Raw genomic sequence first — 23,238 nt, 5'->3', positions numbered from 1 at the left:
GGCAAGCAACCTTAGATCTGGTCCTGTGTAATGAGACAGGATTAATTAAAAATGTCCTAGTAAAGGATCCCCTTGGAATGAGTGACCATAACATGGTTGAATTCCATATTCAATTAGAGGGTGAGAAGGTTGGATCTCAAACAAGCGTGCTAAGCTTGAATAAAGGAGACTATGAAGGTATGAGAGCGGAATTGAGTAGAGTGGATTGGGAAAATAGATTAAAGGGTAAGACGATACATGATCAGTGGTGCACATTTAAGGAGTTATTTTACAACTTCCAAAAAAAATATATTCCACTGAGAAGAAAAGGGTGTAAAAGAAAAGACAGCCATCCGTGGCTAAGTAAAGAAATTAAGGATAGTATTCGACTAAAAACAAGGGCATATAAGGTAGCCAAATCTAGTGGCAGGATAGAGGATTGGGAAAACTTTAAAAGACAGCAAAAAATAACAAAAAGATTGATTAAGAAAGGGAAGATAGATTATGAAAATAAATTAGCAAACAATATAAAAACAGATAGTAAGAGTTTTTATAGTTATATAAAAAGAAAAAGGGTGGCTAAAGTAAATGTTGGTCCCTTAGAGGATGAGACCGGGAAATTAATGGTGGGAAATATGGAGATGGCAAAAACACTGAATGAATATTTTACATCAGTCTTTACAGTAGAAGACACTAAGAATATCCCAACACTGGACAAACAGGGGGCTATAGGGGGGGAGGAGCGAAACACGATCAAAATCACTAAGGAAGTGGTACTTGGTAAAATAATGGGGCTCAAGGCAGATAAATCACCTGGACCTGATGGCTTACATCCTAGGGTCTTGAGGGAAGTGGCGGTAGGGATTGTGGATGCATTGGTAATTTTCCAAAACTCCCTGGACTCGGCAAAGGTCCCGGCAGACTGGAAAACTGCTAATGTAACACCCTTATTTAAAAAGGGCAGTAGACAGAAGGCTGGAAACTATAGACCGGTTAGCCTAACATCTGTGGTAGGTAAAATTTTGGAGTCCATTATTAAGGAGACAGTAACAGGACATTTGGATAATCATAATTTAATAGGACAAAGTCAGCATGGTTTTATGAAGGGGAAGTCATGTTTGACAAATTTGCTGGAGTTCTTTGAGGAAGTAACATATAGGGTGGATAAAGGGGAACCAGTGGACGTAGTGTATTTAGACTTCCAAAAGGCATTTGACAAGGTGCCACACAAAAGATTATTGCTTCACAGCGCCAGGGACCCGGGTTCAAATCCGGCCTCGGGCGACTGTCTGTGTGGAGTTTGCACATTCTCCCCGTGTTTGCGTGGGTTTCCTCCGGTGCTCCGGTTTCCTCCCACAGTCCAAAGATGTGCGGGTTAGGTTGATTGGCCATGATAAAAAAAATTGACCCTTAGTGTTAGGGGGGATTAAATACGTGGGGTTGCGGGGATAGGGCTTGGGTGGGATGGCTGTCGGTGTAGGGACCGGGTGCTAGGGTTTGGATGATCAGCCATGATCTTGTTGAATGGCGGAGCAGGCTCGAAGGGCCGAATGGCCTACTCCTGCTCCTATCTTCTAAGATAAAAAGTCACAGGATTAGGGGTAATATTCTGGCATGGATAGAGGATTGGCTATCTAACAGAAGGCAGAGAGTTGGAATAAATGGTTCATTCTCAGACTGGCAATCAGTAACTAGTGGTGTTCCGCAGGGGTCAGTGCTGGGTCCCCAACTCTTTACAATCTATATTAACGATTTGGAGGAGGGGACCGAGTGTAACATATCCAAGTTTGCAGATGATACTAAGATGGGAGGGAAAGTAGTGAGTGAGGAGGACATAAAAAACCTGCAAGGGGACATAGACAGGCTAAGTAAGTGGGCAGAGATTTGGCAGATGGAATACAATACTGGAAAGTGTGAGGTTATGCACTTTGGCAGGAAAAATCGTAGAGCAAGTTATTATCTTAATGGCAAGAAACTGGAAAGTACTGAAGTACAAAGGGACCTGAGGGTCCTGGTGCACGAAACTCAAAAGGTTAGTATGCAGGTGCAGCAAGTGATTAAGAAGGCCAATGGAATGTTGGCTTTCATTGCTAGGGGGATAGAATATAAAAATAGAGAGGTATTGCTTCAGTTGTACAAGGTATTGGTGAGACCGCACCTGGAATACTGCGTACAGTTTTGGTGTCCATACTTAAGAAAGGACATACTTGCTCTCGAGTCAGTACAAAGAAGGTTCACTCGGTTAATCCCGGGGATGAGGGGATGGACATATGAGGAGAGGTTGAGTAGATTGGGACTCTACTCATTGGAGTTCAGAAGAATGAGAGGCGATCTTATTGAAACATATAAGATTGTGAAGGGGTTGGATCGGGTGGATGCGGGGAGGATGTTCCCGATGATGGGTGAAACTAGAACTAGGGGGCATAGTCTTAGAATAAGGGGCTGCTCTTTCAAAACTGAGATGAGGAGGAACTACTTCACTCAGAGGGTGGTAGGTCCATGGAATATGCTGCCCTAAAAAGCTGTAGAAGCTACATCATTACATAAATTTAAAACAGAAATAGACAGTTTCCTAGAAGTAAAGGGAATTAAGGGTTACGGGGAGCGGGCAGGAATTTGGACATGAGTCTAGGTTCGGATCGGCCATGGCCCTGTGGGTAGCGGAGTGGGCCCAGGGGCCGTGTAGCCTGATCCTGCTCCTATTTCGTGTGTCTAATTCTGTCAGATTCAGGAGATGGTTCTGTGATAGTGGATTGGCGGTTAGGATCAGATCAGCCATGATCTTATTGAATGGCGGAGCAGGCTCGAGGCGCCGATTGGCCTACTCCTGCTCCTATTTCTTATGTTCTTATGTTCTCCCCATTGGTTGAGCAGCCCTGCCCCTCCCTCCCCATTGGTTTAGAAACATAGAAGATAGGAGCAGGAGTCGGCCATTCGGCCCCTCGAGCCTGCTCCGCCATTCAATGAGATCATGGCTGATCATCCACACTCAGTACCCTGTCCCTGCCTTCTCCCCATATCCCTTTAGCCTTAAGAAATATACCCAACTCCTTCTTGAATATATTTAATGAATTGGCCTCCACTGCCTTCTGTGGCAGAGAATTCCACAGGTTCACCACTCTCTGGGTGAAGAAATTCCTCCTCATCTCAGTCCTCAATGGCCGACCCCTTATCCTGAGACTGTGACCCCTGGTTCTAGACTCTCCAGCCAGGGGGAAACAGCCTCTCAGCATCTACCCTGTCAATCCCCCTCAGAATCTTGTATGTTTCAATGAGATCACCTCTCATTCTTCTAAACCCCAGAGAGTATCGGCTCAATCTACTCATCATTGGACAACCCTCTCATCCCAGAGATCAATCTACATATACAGCCCAGAAACAGGCCATTCGGCCCAACCAGTCCGTGCCGGTGTTTATGCTCCACTCGAGCCTCCTCCCGTCTTTCCTCATCTAAATCTATCAACATAACCCTCTATTCCCTTCTCCCTCGTGCTTGTCCAGCCTCCCCTTAAATGCATCTCTACTATTCGCCTCAACCACTCCCTGTGGTAGCGAGTTCCACATTCTCACCACTCTCTGGGTAAAGAAGTTTCTCCTGAATTCCCTACTGGATTTCTTGGTGACTATCTTATATTGACGGCCTCTGGTTCTGCTCTTCCCCACAAGTGGGAACATTCTCTCTGTATCCACTCTATCAAAACCTCTCCTAATTTTAAAGACCTCTATTAGGTCACCCCCCAGCCTTTTATTTTCAAGAGAAAAGAGACCCAGCCTGTTCATCTGTTCCTGATATGTATACCCTCGCATTTCTGGTATCATCCTTGTAAATCTTCTCTGCACCCTCTCCAGTGCCTCTATATCCTTTTTATAATATGGCGACCAGAACTGTACGCAGTACTCTGAGTGCGGTCTAACCAAGGTTCGATACAGGTTTAGCATCACTTCCCTACTTTCAATTCTATCCCTCTAGAAATAAACCCGAGCTTGGTTTCATTTTTATGGCCTTGTTACCCTGTGTCGCAACTTTTAGTGATTTGTGTATTTGTACTCCGAGATCCCTTTGTTCCTCTACCCCACCCAGACTCGTGACCTCCAAGTGAGAAGTGACCTCTCCATTCTTCCTACCAAAATGTAATACCTAGTGAACCTTTGTTGCATTACCTCTAATGCAAGTATGTCATAGAGTCATAACGGCACAGAAGGAGGCCATTCGGCCCATCGAGTCGGTGCCAGCTCTCTGTAGAGCAATCCAGTCAGTCCCATTCCCCCCGCTCTATCCCCGGAACCCAGCAAGTTTATTTCCCTCAAGTGCCTATCCAGTCTCCCCTTGAAAACATCGAGTGTCTCCGCTTCCACCACTTCCGTCGGCAGCGAGTTCCAGGTTCTCACCACTCGCTGCGTAAAAAAGATTTTCCTCACGTCCCCCTGTATCTCTTGCCCAAAACCTGAAATCTGTGTCCCCCAGTCCTTGTACCATCAGCTAGTGGGAACAGCCTTTCCCCGTCTAGCCTATCCAAACCCATCATAATCTTGTACACCTCTATCAAATCACCCCTCAACCTCCTTTGCTCTAATGAAAACAAATCCAGCTTCTCCAACCTGTCCTTGTAGCTAAGATCCCCCATCCCCGGAACCATTCTGGTAAATCTCCTCTGCACCCTCTCAAGGGCCTTCACATCCTTCCTAAAGTGTGGTGACCTGAACTGGATGCAGTACTCCAGTTGTGGCCTAACCAGCACTTTATAAAGGTTCAGCATAACTTCTCTACTTTTGTACTCAATACCTCTATTTATGAAACCCAAGATCCCATATGCTTTGCTAACCACTCTCTCAATATGTCCTGCCACCTTCAGGGACCTATGCACATTAACTCCCAGGTCCCTCTGTCCCTGCACACTCTTTAAAACTGTGCCATTAAGTGTATATTGCCTCTCCCTGTTCCTTCTGCCAAAATGCATCACCTCACACTTCTCTGTATTAAATTCCATCTGCCACTTGTCTGCCCATTCTGCTAGCCTTTCCATGTCCTGTTGCAGTCGATTGGTATCCTCCTCACTGTTTGCCACACCCCCAAGTTTGGTGTTATCGGCAAATTTAGAAATTCTACTCAGTATTCCAATATCCAGGTCATTTATATATAATCAAAAAAAGCAGTGGCCCCAGCACTGACCCTTGGGGAACACCACTGTCTACCATCCTCCAGTCTGAAAAACAGCCATTCACCACAACTCGCTGTTTTCTGTCCTTAAGCCAATTCCTTATCCAAGCTGCCACTGACCCACCTATTCCATGAGCCTCAATTTTGTCAAACGCCCTCTGAAAATCCATGTAGACAGCATCCATTTCAATCCTCCCTGTTGCATCATCAAAAATTCAATTAGATTAGTCAAACACAATCTGCCTTTTACAAATCTATGTTGGCTCTCAATTAGTTTAAACCTCTCCAAGTGCCCATTAATGTTTTCCTTGATTATTGTTTCTAAAACTTTACCCACCACTGATGTTAAACTGACCGGCCTGTAGTTACTAGGATTGTCCTTACACCCATTCTTGAACAATGGGGTCACATTTGCCACTTTCCAATCCTCAGGCACCTCCCCCGAATCTAGGGAATTTTGGAAAATTATGGCCAGCCCTTCCGCTATCTCCTCCCCCAATTCCCTCAGCAACCTGGGATGCAAGCCATCTGGACCAGGCGACTTGTCCACTCTAAGCACACCCAGCCTGTCTAGTACATCCTGTCTAGCAATTTTCACCCCTTCCATTGCTTCTACCTTTTCCACTTCTGCCACGTCCTTTCTCCGATAAGGAGGCCAAAACTGTGCGCAGTACTCCAGGTGTGGTCTCACCAGGGCCCTGTACAATTGTAGCAAGACTTCCTCACTCTTATACTCCAACCCCCTTGCAATAGAGGCCAACTTGCCATTTGCCTTCCTTAATGCTTGCTGTAGCTGCATGCTAACTCTCTGTGTTTCTTGCACGAGGACACCCAAATCTCTCTCAACACCAAGGGCAGTCTCTGCAATGGCACAGACTGGGGTTTGAATTTGTCACACGGCCCCTAACTCTTTTTGCAAAATTTCTGTTACACAACAAGGCTGCCTGGCGGGGTGGGGATAGGATCGAGACCGAGGATGCAGTCCATCTGATGCACAGCCTTTTCACATCTCAAACTTGAGGATGATTGCTGGCTGAAAAAGCTGTCCCGGTACAGAGATTGCAAACACCTTGAGAGAACCATAGAAATTTACGGCACCGAAGGAGGCCGTTCGGCCCATCATGTCCGTGCCGGCCAACAGAGCTATCCACCCGATCTCACTTTCCAGCTCTCGGTCTGTAGCCCTGTCGTTTCTGGCACTTCAGGTGCATATCCAAGTACTTTTTAAATGCGATGAGGGTTTCTGCCTCGACCACCCTTTCAGGCAGTGAGTTCCAGACCCCCACCACCCTCTGGGTGAAGAAAGTTCTCCTCAACTCCCCTCTAATCCTTCTCCCAATGACTTTCAATCTCTGCCCCCTGGTTATTGACCTCTCTGCTCCGGGAAATCGGTCCTTCCTATCCACTCTATCCAGGCCCCTCATCATTTTATACACCTCAAGAGCTGTGGGATTGTTTAAAAACCCAACTGGTTCACTGCCCTTCAGGGGTGACGATCAGCCGACCCCTGCCCGATCGGGCCCACGTGCCTCCAGTCCCAATGCTCTGTGGTTGCTCTGAGGGCATTGAATCAACTGGGATAATAAATTCTGCTTCGACTGTGTTGCCCACCTACCCAGGAAGGGAACCGGTCACCCCTACCTGTTCCGGCATGTATGTAAGCTGCTGTCCTGCGACATGTGGTTGACTTTTCATGTCCGTTGGGCACTGCTTACCCGGTGCTGCCCACATGGCACAGACAAATAATAAAGCATCGCCAAAACCATTTTAGCTGTGAACCAAGAGGGTGGTATTTAAGCACCATGGGCTGCTTTGCAATGTTAAAGGTGGTGTATAAAGTTGTTTCTTTCCTGTTGGTGTTTTAATTGAGGCCGGACATTTTCATAGGAATTGGTAAAAGCCTGAAATTCCAGGCTACATCTCACCGACGTTGGCAACATACAATTTTGAGAACGGCGCAGGTGATTTCTAAAAAGGTTTTGTCAAATGCTGACTATCTGCTTCCTAACAGATAGGAACAGGAGGAGGCCTCTCAGCCCCTCGAGCCTGTTCTGCCAGGTCATGGCTGACCTGAACCTCGACTCCATTTACCCACCAAAAAAAAAAACCCTTTTTTTTTTGTAGATGCCTCGTTTGAGGCGGTACCGCTCGTCAGACCGGGAGAGCCGGGACAGTTACCACGATCGTTACCGGAGAAGCAGACGTGGGAGGCGGAGATCCCGGTCTCGGTCGAGGAGCAGTGACCGAGACAGGCGGCACAGGAATGAAAGTTACATCAGGTCCAGAAGGTTTGTAATATTTCTCCCTATTGGCGGGCGGGCAAGCGAGCAAGAGGCCAGTGGGCCGTTTATTGCAGCGCACTTCATTCGAAGCTGAAATTGGTTTTGCCCCATTTGTGACTTGTCTTCCCTTCTCCCTGCCCACTCTGGCGGGATGACAGGATAAATGTGTAGGGTGCAGAGGGTCACAAGAGTGAACTCTCGACACAGTGGAGCAATCAGCTACCGTTGAGTGCAGTCCAGAGCACTGCACAACTTGTACCAGCTGTGTGTAACAGAAAGGCAGCACTCTTCTGTTTGGATTGTGATCTGGTAGCTCTACTCGTGGAGCTCTGTGCTCACAAGTTAAATTCCCTCAGAGAAGTAGCTTGCTAGATCTTCTTGCCTAGTTTTTTCGAGTAAATCTGTAGCAGGGATGCCCAGCCGTTCAAAGCGAAGAGCTGCAAAGGGAAATGTTTATCAGACAGCCACAGCTGTGACTCTCCGCTACTGTTGGCTCATTGCCACCGACAGGTTTGTTGTTTCGGGTGTACGGGATGGATGAACGTGCTAGAGGTCACATTCTCTCCACTCTCAAACTCAAACCACACAAGTCAAGACCCGCACCGAATCCATTCTTCTTCACATTCTCTCCACTCTCAAACTCAAACCACACAAGTCAAGACCCGCACCGAATCCATTCTTCTTCACATTCTCTCCACTCTCCAACTCAAACCACACGAGTCAAGACCCGCACCGAATCCATTCTTCTTCACATTCTCTCCACTCTCAAACTCCAACCACACAAGTCAAGACCCGCACCGAATCCATTCTTCTTCACATTCTCTCCACTCTCAAACTCAAACCACACAAGTCAAGACCCGCACCGAATCCATTCTTCTTCACATTCACCACTCTCCAACTCAAACCACACGAGTCAAGACCCGCACCGAATCCATTCTTCTTCACATTCTCTCCACTCTCAAACTCCAACCACACAAGTCAAGACCCGCACCGAATCCATTCTTCTTCACATTCTCCACTCTCAAACGCAAACCACACAAGTCAAGACCCGCACCGAATCCATTCTTCTTCACATTCTCCACTCTCAAACTCAAACCACACGAGTCAAGACCCGCACCGAATCCATTCTTCTTCACATTCTCTCCACTCTCCAATTCAAACCACACAAGTCAAGACCCGCACCGAATGCATTCTTCTTCACATTCTCCACTCTCAGACTCAAACCACACAAGTCAAGACCCGCACCGAATCCATTCTTCTTCACATTCTCTCACACTCAAACTCAAACCACACGAGTCAAGACCCGCACCGAATCCATTCTTCTTCACATTCTCCACTCTCAAACTCAAACCACACAAGTCAAGACCCGCACCGAATCCATTCTTCTTCACATTCTCCACTCTCCAACTCAAACCAAACAAGTCAAGACCCGCACCGAATCCATTCTTCTTCACATTCTCCACTCTCCAACTCAAACCAAACAAGTCAAGACCCGCACCAAATCCATTCTTCTTCACATTCTCCACTCTCCAACTCAAACCAAACAAGTCAAGACCCGCACCGAATCCATTCTTCTTCACATTCTCTCACTCTCAAACTCAAACCACACGAGTCAAGACCCGCACCGAATCCATTCTTCTTCACATTCTCTCCACTCTCAGACTCAAACCACACAAGTCAAGACCCGCACCGAATCCATTCTTCTTCACATTCTCTCCACTCTCAAACTCAAACCACACAAGTCAAGACCCGCACCGAATCCATTCTTCTTCACATTCTCTCCACTCTCAAACTCAAACCACACAAGTCAAGACCCGCACCGAATCCATTCTTCTTCACATTCTCTCCCTTCTCAAACTCAAACCACACGAGTCAAGACCCGCACCGAATCCATTCTTCTTCACATTCTCTCCCTTCTCAAACTCAAACCACACAAGTCAAGACCCGCACCGAATCCATTCTTCTTCACATTCTCTCCCTTCTCAAACTCAAACCACACAAGTCAAGACCCGCACCGAATCCATTCTTCTTCACATTCTCCACTCTCAAACTCAAACCACACAAGTCAAAACCCGCACCGAATCCATTCTTCTTCACATTCTCTCACTCTCAAACTCAAACCACACGAGTCAAGACCCGCACCGAATCCATTCTTCTTCACATTCTCTCCACTCTCAAACTCAAACCACACGAGTCAAGACCCGCACCGAATCCATTCTTCTTCACATTCTCTCCACTCTCAAACTCCAACCACACAAGTCAAGACCCGCACCGAATCCATTCTTCTTCACATTCTCTCCACTCTCAAACTCAAACCACACAAGTCAAGACCCGCACCGAATCCATTCTTCTTCACATTCACCACTCTCCAACTCAAACCACACGAGTCAAGACCCGCACCGAATCCATTCTTCTTCACATTCTCTCCACTCTCAAACTCCAACCACACAAGTCAAGACCCGCACCGAATCCATTCTTCTTCACATTCTCCACTCTCAAACTCAAACCACACAAGTCAAGACCCGCACCGAATCCATTCTTCTTCACATTCTCCACTCTCAAACTCAAACCACACGAGTCAAGACCCGCACCGAATCCATTCTTCTTCACATTCTCTCCACTCTCCAACTCAAACCACACAAGTCAAGACCCGCACCGAATGCATTCTTCTTCACATTCTCCACTCTCAGACTCAAACCACACAAGTCAAGACCCGCACCGAATCCATTCTTCTTCACATTCTCTCACACTCAAACTCAAACCACACGAGTCAAGACCCGCACCGAATCCATTCTTCTTCACATTCTCCACTCTCAAACTCAAACCACACAAGTCAAGACCCGCACCGAATCCATTCTTCTTCACATTCTCCACTCTCCAACTCAAACCAAACAAGTCAAGACCCGCACCGAATCCATTCTTCTTCACATTCTCCACTCTCCAACTCAAACCAAACAAGTCAAGACCCGCACCAAATCCATTCTTCTTCACATTCTCCACTCTCCAACTCAAACCAAACAAGTCAAGACCCGCACCGAATCCATTCTTCTTCACATTCTCTCCCTTCTCAAACTCAAACCACACGAGTCAAGACCCGCACCGAATCCATTCTTCTTCACATTCTCTCCCTTCTCAAACTCAAACCACACAAGTCAAGACCCGCACCGAATCCATTCTTCTTCACATTCTCCACTCTCCAACTCAAACCAAACAAGTCAAGACCCGCACCAAATCCATTCTTCTTCACATTCTCTCCACTCTCAAACTCAAACCACACAAGTCAAGACCCGCACCGAATCCATTCTTCTTCACATTCTCTCCACTCTCAAACTCAAACCACACAAGTCAAGACCCGCACCGAATCCATTCTTCTTCACATTCTCTCCCTTCTCAAACTCAAACCACACGAGTCAAGACCCGCACCGAATCCATTCTTCTTCACATTCTCTCCCTTCTCAAACTCAAACCACACGAGTCAAGACCCGCACCGAATCCATTCTTCTTCACATTCTCTCACTCTCAAACTCAAACCACACAAGTCAAGACCCGCACCGAATCCATTCTTCTTCACATTCTCCACTCTCCAACTCAAACCAAACAAGTCAAGACCCGCACCAAATCCATTCTTCTTCACATTCTCCACTCTCCAACTCAAACCAAACAAGTCAAGACCCGCACCGAATCCATTCTTCTTCACATTCTCTCACTCTCAAACTCAAACCACACGAGTCAAGACCCGCACCGAATCCATTCTTCTTCACATTCTCTCCACTCTCAAACTCAAACCACACGAGTCAAGACCTGCACCGAATCCATTCTTCTTCACATTCTCCACTCTCAAACTCAAACCACACAAGTCAAGACCCGCACCGAATCCATTCTTCTTCACATTCTCTCACTCTCAAACTCAAACCACACGAGTCAAGACCCGCACCGAATCCATTCTTCTTCACATTCTCTCCACTCTCAAACTCAAACCACACGAGTCAAGACCCGCACCGAATCCATTCTTCTTCACACTCTCAAACTCAAACCAAACAAGACAAGACCCGCACCGAATCCATTCTTCTTCACATTCTCTCACTCTCAAACTCAAACCACACAAGTCAAGACCCGCACCGAATCCATTCTTCACATTCTCTCCACTCTCAAACTCAAACCACACAAGTCAAGACCCGCACCGAATCCATTCTTCTTCACATTCTCTCCACTCTCAAACTCAAACCACACAAGTCAAGACCCGCACCGAATCCATTCTTCTTCACATTCTCTCACTCTCAAACTCAAACCACACAAGTCAAGACCCGCACCGAATCCATTCTTCTTCACATTCTCTCACTCTCAAACTCAAACCACACAAGTCAAGACCTGCACCGAATCCATTCTTCTTCACATTCTCCACTCTCAAACTCAAACCACACAAGTCAAGACCCGCACCAAATCCATTCTTCTTCACATTCTCCACTCTCCAACTCAAACCACACAAGTCAAGACCCGCACCGAATCCATTCTTCTTCACATTCTCTCCACTCTCAAACTCAAACCAAACAAGTCAAGACCCGCACCGAATCCATTCTTCTTCACATTCTCCACTCTCCAACTCAAACCAAACAAGTCAAGACCCGCACCGAATCCATTCTTCTTCACATTCTCCACTCTCAAACTCAAACCACACAAGTCAAGACCCGCACCGAATCCATTCTTCTTCACATTCTCCACTCTCAAACTCAAACCACACAAGTCAAGACCCGCACCGAATCCATTCTTTTTCACATTCTCCACTCTCAAACTCAAACCACACCAGTCAAGACCCGCACCGAATCCATTCTTCTTCACATTCTCCACTCTCAAACTCAAACCACACAAGTCAAGACCCGCACCGAATCCATTCTTCTTCACATTCTCCACTCTCCAACTCAAACCAAACAAGTCAAGACACGCACCGAATCCATTCTTCTTCACATTCTCTCACTCTCAAACTCAAACCACACAAGTCAAGACCCGCACCGAATCCATTCTTCTTCACATTCTCTCCACTCTCAAACTCAAACCACACAAGTCAAGACCCGCACCGAATCCATTCTTCTTCACATTCTCTCCACTCTCAAACTCAAACCACACAAGTCAAGACCCGCACCGAATCCATTCTTCTTCACATTCTCTCCCTTCTCAAACTCAAACCACACGAGTCAAGACCCGCACCGAATCCATTCTTCTTCACATTCTCTCACTCTCAAACTCAAACCAAACAAGTCAAGACCCGCACCGAATCCATTCTTCTTCACATTCTCCACTCTCAAACTCAAACCACACAAGTCAAGACCCGCACCGAATCCATTCTTCTTCACATTCTCCACTCTCAAACTCAAACCACACAAGTCAAGACCCGCACCGAATCCATTCTTCTTCACATTCTCTCACTCTCAAACTCAAACCACACGAGTCAAGACCCGCACCGAATCCATTCTTCTTCACATTCTCTCCACTCTCAAACACAAACCACACGAGTCAAGACCTGCACCGAATCCATTCTTCTTCACATTCTCCACTCTCAAACTCAAACCACACAAGTCAAGACCCGCACCGAATCCATTCTTCTTCACATTCTCTCCACTCTCAAACTCAAACCACACAAGTCAAGACCCGCACCGAATCCATTCTTCTTCACATTCTCTCACTCTCAAACTCAAACCACACGAGTCAAGACCCGCACCGAATCCATTCTTCTTCACATTCTCTCCACTCTCAAACTCAAACCACACGAGTCAAGACCCGCACCGAATCCATTCTTCTTCACATTCTCTCCACTCTCAAACTCAAACCAAACAAGTCAAGACCCGCACCGAATCCATTCTTCTTCACATTCTCTCACTCTCAAACTCAAACCACACAAGTCAAGACCTGCACCGAATCCATTCTTCTTCACATTCTCCACTCTCAAACTCAAACCACACAAGTCAAGACCCGCACCGAATCCATTCTTCTTCACATTCTCTCCACTCTCAAACTCAAACCACACAAGTCAAGACCCGCACCGAATCCATTCTTCTTCACATTCTCTCACTCTCAAACTCAAATCCCACGAGTCAAGACCCGCACCGAATCCATTCTTCTTCACATTCTCTCCACTCTCAAACTCAAACCACACGAGTCAAGACCCGCACCGAATCCATTCTTCTTCACATTCTCTCCACTCTCAAACTCAAACCAAACAAGTCAAGACCCGCACCGAATCCATTCTTCTTCACATTCTCTCACTCTCAAACTCAAACCACACAAGTCAAGACCCGCACCGAATCCATTCTTCTTCACATTCTCTCACTCTCAAACTCAAACCACACAAGTCAAGACCCGCACCGAATCCATTCTTCTTCACATTCTCTCACTCTCAAACTCAAACCACACAAGTCAAGACCTGCACCGAATCCATTCTTCTTCACATTCTCCACTCTCAAACTCAAACCACACAAGTCAAGACCCGCACCAAATCCATTCTTCTTCACATTCTCCACTCTCCAACTCAAACCACACAAGTCAAGACCCGCACCGAATCCATTCTTCTTCACATTCTCTCCACTCTCAAACTCAAACCAAACAAGTCAAGACCCGCACCGAATCCATTCTTCTTCACATTCTCCACTCTCAAACTCAAACCACACAAGTCAAGACCCGCACCGAATCCATTCTTCTTCACATTCTCCACTCTCAAACTCAAACCACACAAGTCAAGACCCGCACCGAATCCATTCTTCTTCACATTCTCCACTCTCAAACTCAAACCACACAAGTCAAGACCCGCACCGAATCCATTCTTTTTCACATTCTCCACTCTCAAACTCAAACCACACAAGTCAAGACCCGCACCGAATCCATTCTTCTTCACATTCTCTCACTCTCAGACTCAAACCACACAAGTCAAGACCCGCACCGAATCCATTCTTCTTCACATTCTCTCCACTCTCAAACTCCAACCACACAAGTCAAGACCCGCACCGAATCCATTCTTCTTCACATTCTCTCCACTCTCAAACTCAAACCACACAAGTCAAGACCCGCACCGAATCCATTCTTCTTCACATTCTCCACTCTCAAACTCAAACCACACAAGTCAAGACCCGCACCGAATCCATTCTTCTTCACATTCTCTCCACTCTCAAACTCAAACCACACGAGTCAAGACCCGCACCGAATCCATTCTTCTTCACATTCTCTCCACTCTCAAACTCAAACCACACAAGTCAAGACCCGCACCGAATCCATTCTTCTTCACATTCTCCACTCTCAAACTCAAACCACACAAGTCAAGACCCGCACCGAATCCATTCTTCTTCACATTCTCCACTCTCAAACTCAAACCACACAAGTCGAGACCCGCACCGAATCCATTCTTTTTCACATTCTCCACTCTCAAACTCAAACCACACAAGTCAAGACCCGCACCGAATCCATTCTTCTTCACATTCTCTCACTCTCAGACTCAAACCACACAAGTCAAGACCCGCACCGAATCCATTCTTCTTCACATTCTCTCCACTCTCAAACTCCAACCACACAAGTCAAGACCCGCACCGAATCCATTCTTCTTCACATTCTCTCACTCTCCAACTCAAACCACACAAGTCAAGACCCGCACCGAATCCATTCTTCTTCACATTCTCCACTCTCAAACTCAAACCACACAAGTCAAGACCCGCACCGAATCCATTCTTCTTCACATTCTCTCCACTCTCAAACTCAAACCACACGAGTCAAGACCCGCACCGAATCCATTCTTCTTCACATTCTCTCCACTCTCAAACTCAAACCACACAAGTCAAGACCCGCACCGAATCCATTCTTCTTCACATTCTCTCACTCTCAAACTCAAACCACACAAGTCAAGACCTGCACCGAATCCATTCTTCTTCACATTCTCCACTCTCAAACTCAAACCACACAAGTCAAGACCCGCACCGAATCCATTCTTCTTCACATTCTCTCCACTCTCAAACTCAAACCACACAAGTCAAGACCCGCACCGAATCCATTCTTCTTCACATTCTCTCACTCTCAAACTCAAACCACACGAGTCAAGACCCGCACCGAATCCATTCTTCTTCACATTCTCTCCACTCTCAAACTCAAACCACACGAGTCAAGACCCGCACCGAATCCATTCTTCTTCACACTCTCAAACTCAAACCAAACAAGACAAGACCCGCACCGAATCCATTCTTCTTCACATTCTCTCACTCTCAAACTCAAACCACACAAGTCAAGACCCGCACCGAATCCATTCTTCACATTCTCTCCACTCTCAAACTCAAACCACACAAGTCAAGACCCGCACCGAATCCATTCTTCTTCACATTCTCTCCACTCTCAAACTCAAACCACACAAGTCAAGACCCGCACCGAATCCATTCTTCTTCACATTCTCTCACTCTCAAACTCAAACCACACAAGTCAAGACCCGCACCGAATCCATTCTTCTTCACATTCTCTCACTCTCAAACTCAAACCACACAAGTCAAGACCTGCACCGAATCCATTCTTCTTCACATTCTCCACTCTCAAACTCAAACCACACAAGTCAAGACCCGCACCAAATCCATTCTTCTTCACATTCTCCACTCTCCAACTCAAACCACACAAGTCAAGACCCGCACCGAATCCATTCTTCTTCACATTCTCTCCACTCTCAAACTCAAACCAAACAAGTCAAGACCCGCACCGAATCCATTCTTCTTCACATTCTCCACTCTCCAACTCAAACCAAACAAGTCAAGACCCGCACCGAATCCATTCTTCTTCACATTCTCCACTCTCAAACTCAAACCACACAAGTCAAGACCCGCACCGAATCCATTCTTCTTCACATTCTCCACTCTCAAACTCAAACCACACAAGTCAAGACCCGCACCGAATCCATTCTTTTTCACATTCTCCACTCTCAAACTCAAACCACACCAGTCAAGACCCGCACCGAATCCATTCTTCTTCACATTCTCCACTCTCAAACTCAAACCACACAAGTCAAGACCCGCACCGAATCCATTCTTCTTCACATTCTCCACTCTCCAACTCAAACCAAACAAGTCAAGACACGCACCGAATCCATTCTTCTTCACATTCTCTCACTCTCAAACTCAAACCACACAAGTCAAGACCCGCACCGAATCCATTCTTCTTCACATTCTCTCCACTCTCAAACTCAAACCACACAAGTCAAGACCCGCACCGAATCCATTCTTCTTCACATTCTCTCCACTCTCAAACTCAAACCACACAAGTCAAGACCCGCACCGAATCCATTCTTCTTCACATTCTCTCCCTTCTCAAACTCAAACCACACGAGTCAAGACCCGCACCGAATCCATTCTTCTTCACATTCTCTCACTCTCAAACTCAAACCAAACAAGTCAAGACCCGCACCGAATCCATTCTTCTTCACATTCTCCACTCTCAAACTCAAACCACACAAGTCAAGACCCGCACCGAATCCATTCTTCTTCACATTCTCCACTCTCAAACTCAAACCACACAAGTCAAGACCCGCACCGAATCCATTCTTCTTCACATTCTCTCACTCTCAAACTCAAACCACACGAGTCAAGACCCGCACCGAATCCATTCTTCTTCACATTCTCTCCACTCTCAAACACAAACCACACGAGTCAAGACCTGCACCGAATCCATTCTTCTTCACATTCTCCACTCTCAAACTCAAACCACACAAGTCAAGACCCGCACCGAATCCATTCTTCTTCACATTCTCTCCACTCTCAAACTCAAACCACACAAGTCAAGACCCGCACCGAATCCATTCTTCTTCACATTCTCTCACTCTCAAACTCAAACCACACGAGTCAAGACCCGCACCGAATCCATTCTTCTTCACATTCTCTCCACTCTCAAACTCAAACCACACGAGTCAAGACCCGCACCGAATCCATTCTTCTTCACATTCTCTCCACTCTCAAACTCAAACCAAACAAGTCAAGACCCGCACCGAATCCATTCTTCTTCACATTCTCTCACTCTCAAACTCAAACCACACAAGTCAAGACCTGCACCGAATCCATTCTTCTTCACATTCTCCACTCTCAAACTCAAACCACACAAGTCAAGACCCGCACCGAATCCATTCTTCTTCACATTCTCTCCACTCTCAAACTCAAACCACACAAGTCAAGACCCGCACCGAATCCATTCTTCTTCACATTCTCTCACTCTCAAACTCAAATCCCACGAGTCAAGACCCGCACCGAATCCATTCTTCTTCACATTCTCTCCACTCTCAAACTCAAACCACACGAGTCAAGACCCGCACCGAATCCATTCTTCTTCACATTCTCTCCACTCTCAAACTCAAACCAAACAAGTCAAGACCCGCACCGAATCCATTCTTCTTCACATTCTCTCACTCTCAAACTCAAACCACACAAGTCAAGACCCGCACCGAATCCATTCTTCTTCACATTCTCTCACTCTCAAACTCAAACCACACAAGTCAAGACCCGCACCGAATCCATTCTTCTTCACATTCTCTCACTCTCAAACTCAAACCACACAAGTCAAGACCTGCACCGAATCCATTCTTCTTCACATTCTCCACTCTCAAACTCAAACCACACAAGTCAAGACCCGCACCAAATCCATTCTTCTTCACATTCTCCACTCTCCAACTCAAACCACACAAGTCAAGACCCGCACCGAATCCATTCTTCTTCACATTCTCTCCACTCTCAAACTCAAACCAAACAAGTCAAGACCCGCACCGAATCCATTCTTCTTCACATTCTCCACTCTCAAACTCAAACCACACAAGTCAAGACCCGCACCGAATCCATTCTTCTTCACATTCTCCACTCTCAAACTCAAACCACACAAGTCAAGACCCGCACCGAATCCATTCTTCTTCACATTCTCCACTCTCAAACTCAAACCACACAAGTCAAGACCCGCACCGAATCCATTCTTTTTCACATTCTCCACTCTCAAACTCAAACCACACAAGTCAAGACCCGCACCGAATCCATTCTTCTTCACATTCTCTCACTCTCAGACTCAAACCACACAAGTCAAGACCCGCACCGAATCCATTCTTCTTCACATTCTCTCCACTCTCAAACTCCAACCACACAAGTCAAGACCCGCACCGAATCCATTCTTCTTCACATTCTCTCCACTCTCAAACTCAAACCACACAAGTCAAGACCCGCACCGAATCCATTCTTCTTCACATTCTCCACTCTCAAACTCAAACCACACAAGTCAAGACCCGCACCGAATCCATTCTTCTTCACATTCTCTCCACTCTCAAACTCAAACCACACGAGTCAAGACCCGCACCGAATCCATTCTTCTTCACATTCTCTCCACTCTCAAACTCAAACCACACAAGTCAAGACCCGCACCGAATCCATTCTTCTTCACATTCTCCACTCTCAAACTCAAACCACACAAGTCAAGACCCGCACCGAATCCATTCTTCTTCACATTCTCCACTCTCAAACTCAAACCACACAAGTCGAGACCCGCACCGAATCCATTCTTTTTCACATTCTCCACTCTCAAACTCAAACCACACAAGTCAAGACCCGCACCGAATCCATTCTTCTTCACATTCTCTCACTCTCAGACTCAAACCACACAAGTCAAGACCCGCACCGAATCCATTCTTCTTCACATTCTCTCCACTCTCAAACTCCAACCACACAAGTCAAGACCCGCACCGAATCCATTCTTCTTCACATTCTCTCACTCTCCAACTCAAACCACACAAGTCAAGACCCGCACCGAATCCATTCTTCTTCACATTCTCCACTCTCAAACTCAAACCACACAAGTCAAGACCCGCACCGAATCCATTCTTCTTCACATTCTCTCCACTCTCAAACTCAAACCACACGAGTCAAGACCCGCACCGAATCCATTCTTCTTCACATTCTCTCCACTCTCAAACTCAAACCACACAAGTCAAGACCCGCACCGAATCCATTCTTCTTCACATTCTCTCACTCTCAAACTCAAACCACACAAGTCAAGACCCGCACCGAATCCATTCTTCTTCACATTCTCCACTCTCAAACTCAAACCACACAAGTCAAGACCCGCACCGAATCCATTCTTCTTCACATTCTCCACTCTCCAACTCAAACCAAACAAGTCAAGACCCGCACCGAATCCATTCTTCTTCACATTCTCTCACTCTCAAACTCAAACCACACGAGTCAAGACCCGCACCGAATCCATTCTTCTTCACATTCTCTCCACTCTCAAACTCAAACCACACAAGTCAAGACCCGCACCGAATCCATTCTTCTTCACATTCTCCACTCTCAAACTCAAACCACACAAGTCAAGACCCGCACCGAATCCATTCTTCTTCACATTCTCTCCACTCTCAAACTCCAACCACACGAGTCAAGACCCGCACCGAATCCATTCTTCTTCACATTCTCTCCACTCTCAAACTCAAACCACACAAGTCAAGACCCGCACCAAATCCATTCTTCTTCACATTCTCTCACTCTCAAACTCAAACCACACAAGTCAAGACCCGCACCGAATCCATTCTTCTTCACATTCTCCACTCTCAAACTCGAACCACACAAGTCAAGACCCGCACCGAATCCATTCTTCTTCACATTCTCTCCACTCTCAAACTCAAACCACACGAGTCAAGACCCGCACCGAATCCATTCTTCTTCACATTCTCTCACTCTCAAACTCAAACCACACAAGTCAAGACCCGCACCGAATCCATTCTTCTTCACATTCTCCACTCTCAAACTCAAACCACACAAGTCAAGACCCGCACCGAATCCATTCTTCTTCACATTCTCTCACTCTCAAACTCAAACCACACGAGTCAAGACCCGCACCGAATCCATTCTTCTTCACATTCTCTCCACTCTCAAACTCAAACCACACAAGTCAAGACCCGCACCGAATCCATTCTTCTTCACATTCTCCACTCTCAAACTCAAACCACACGAGTCAAGACCCGCACCGAATCCATTCTTCTTCACATTCTCTCCACTCTCAAACTCCAACCACACGAGTCAAGACCCGCACCGAATCCATTCTTCTTCACATTCTCTCCACTCTCAAACTCAAACCACACAAGTCAAGACCCGCACCGAATCCATTCTTCTTCACATTCTCTCACTCTCAAACTCAAACCACACAAGTCAAGACCCGCACCGAATCCATTCTTCTTCACATTCTCCACTCTCAAACTCAAACCACACAAGTCAAGACCCGCACCGAATCCATTCTTCTTCACATTCTCTCACTCTGCAACTCAAACCACACAAGTCAAGACCCGCACCGAATCCATTCTTCTTCACATTCTCTCCACTCTCAAACTCAAACCACACAAGTCAAGACCCGCACCGAATCCATTCTTCTTCACATTCTCTCCACTCTCAAACTCAAACCACACAAGTCAAGACCTGCACCGAATCCATTCTTCTTCACATTCTCTCACTCTGCAACTCAAACCAAACAAGTCAAGACCCGCACCGAATCCATTCTTCTTCACATTCTCCACTCTCAAACTCAAACCAAACAAGTCAAGACCCGCACCGAATCCATTCTTCTTCACATTCTCCACTCTCAAACTCAAACCACACAAGTCAAGACCCGCACCGAATCCATTCTTCTTCACATTCTCCACTCTCAAACTCAAACCACACAAGTCAAGACCTGCACCGAATCCATTCTTCTTCACATTCTCCACTCTCAAACTCAAACCACACAAGTCAAGACCCGCACCGAATCCATTCTTCTTCACATTCTCTCACTCTCCAACTCAAACCACACAAGTCAAGACCTGCACCGAATCCATTCTTCTTCACATTCTCCACTCTCCCACTCAAACCACACAAGTCAAGACCCGCACCGAATCCATTCTTCTTCACATTCTCCACTCTCAAACTCAAACCACACAAGTCAAGACCTGCACCGAATCCATTCTTCTTCACATTCTCCACTCTCAAACTCAAACCACACAAGTCAAGACCTGCACCGAATCCATTCTTCTTCACATTCTCCACTCTCCCACTCAAACCACACAAGTCAAGACCCGCACCGAATCCATTCTTCTTCACATTCTCTCCACTCTCCCACTCAAACCACACAAGTCAAGACCTGCACCGAATCCATTCTTCTTCACATTCTCCACTCTCCCACTCAAACCACACGAGTCAAGACCCGCACCGAATCCATTCTTCTTCACATTCTCTCCACTCTCAAACTCAAACCACACAAGTCAAGACCCGCACCGAATCCATTCTTCTTCACATTCTCCACTCTCAAACTCAAACCACACAAGTCAAGACCCGCACCGAATCCATTCTTCTTCACATTCTCTCACTCTCCAACTCAAACCACACAAGTCAAGACCCGCACCGAATCCATTCTTCTTCACATTCTCTCACTCTCAAACTCAAACCACACAAGTCAAGACCCGCACCGAATCCATTCTTCTTCACATTCTCCACTCTCAGACTCAAACCACACAAGTCAAGACCCGCACCGAATCCATTCTTCTTCACATTCTCCACTCTCAAACTCAAACCACACAAGTCAAGACCCGCACCGAATCCATTCTTCTTCACATTCTCTCCACTCTCCCACTCAAACCACACAAGTCAAGACCCGCACCGAATCCATTCTTCTTCACATTCTCTCACTCTCAAACTCAAACCACACAAGTCAAGACCCGCACCGAATCCATTCTTCTTCACATTCTCCACTCTCAGACTCAAACCACACAAGTCAAGACCCGCACCGAATCCATTCTTCTTCACATTCTCCACTCTCAAACTCAAACCACACAAGTCAAGACCCGCACCGAATCCATTCTTCTTCACATTCTCTCCACTCTCCCACTCAAACCACACAAGTCAAGACCCGCACCGAATCCATTCTTCTTCACATTCTCCACTCTCAGACTCAAACCACACAAGTCAAGACCCGCACCGAATCCATTCTTCTTCACATTCTCCACTCTCCAACTCAAACCAAACAAGTCAAGACCCGCACCGAATCCATTCTTCTTCACATTCTCCACTCTCAAACTCAAACCACACAAGTCAAGACCCGCACCGAATCCATTCTTCTTCACATTCTCTCACTCTCAAACTCAAACCACACGAGTCAAGACCCGCACCGAATCCATTCTTCTTCACATTCACCACTCTCAAACTCAAACCACACAAGTCAAGACCCGCACCGAATCCATTCTTCTTCACATTCTCCACTCTCCAACTCAAACCAAACAAGTCAAGACCCGCACCGAATCCATTCTTCTTCACATTCTCCACTCTCAAACTCAAACCACACGAGTCAAGACCCGCACCGAATCCATTCTTCTTCACATTCTCTCACTCTCAAACTCAAACCACACAAGTCAAGACCCGCACCGAATCCATTCTTCTTCACATTCTCTCCACTCTCAAACTCAAACCACACGAGTCAAGACCCGCACCGAATCCATTCTTCTTCACATTCTCCACTCTCAAACTCAAACCACACAAGTCAAGACCCGCACCGAATCCATTCTTCTTCACATTCTCCACTCTCAAACTCAAACCACACGAGTCAAGACCCGCACCGAATCCATTCTTCTTCACATTCTCTCCACTCTCAGACTCAAACCACACAAGTCAAGACCCGCACCGAATCCATTCTTCTTCACATTCTCCACTCTCAAACTCAAACCACACAAGTCAAGACCCGCACCGAATCCATTCTTCTTCACATTCTCCACTCTCAAACTCAAACCACACAAGTCAAGACACGCACCGAATCCATTCTTCTTCACAT

General features: G+C 46.5%; 1 protein-coding gene across 1 annotated transcript in view; it reads left to right on the top strand.

The window, feature by feature from the left end:
• The window catches only part of clk2a (CDC-like kinase 2a), a 47,921-nt gene that overhangs the window by 1,038 nt on the left and 23,645 nt on the right, over positions 1-23,238 (top strand). The window contains exon 2 of the mRNA XM_085978462.1: positions 7,262-7,425. Coding sequence (XP_085834588.1) covers positions 7,262-7,425 — 164 coding nt within the window. The remainder of the gene's footprint in view (positions 1-7,261; positions 7,426-23,238) is intronic.

This window comes from Somniosus microcephalus, unplaced genomic scaffold (genome assembly GCF_052327205.1).
Source record: "Somniosus microcephalus isolate GS21.2 unplaced genomic scaffold, FLI_Smic_1.0 unresolved_chr7, whole genome shotgun sequence".
In the NCBI taxonomy this organism is placed as follows: domain Eukaryota; kingdom Metazoa; phylum Chordata; class Chondrichthyes; order Squaliformes; family Somniosidae; genus Somniosus; species Somniosus microcephalus.
The sequence above is the reverse complement of the archived record's forward strand: the minus strand, read 5'-3'. Positions and strand labels throughout refer to the sequence as shown.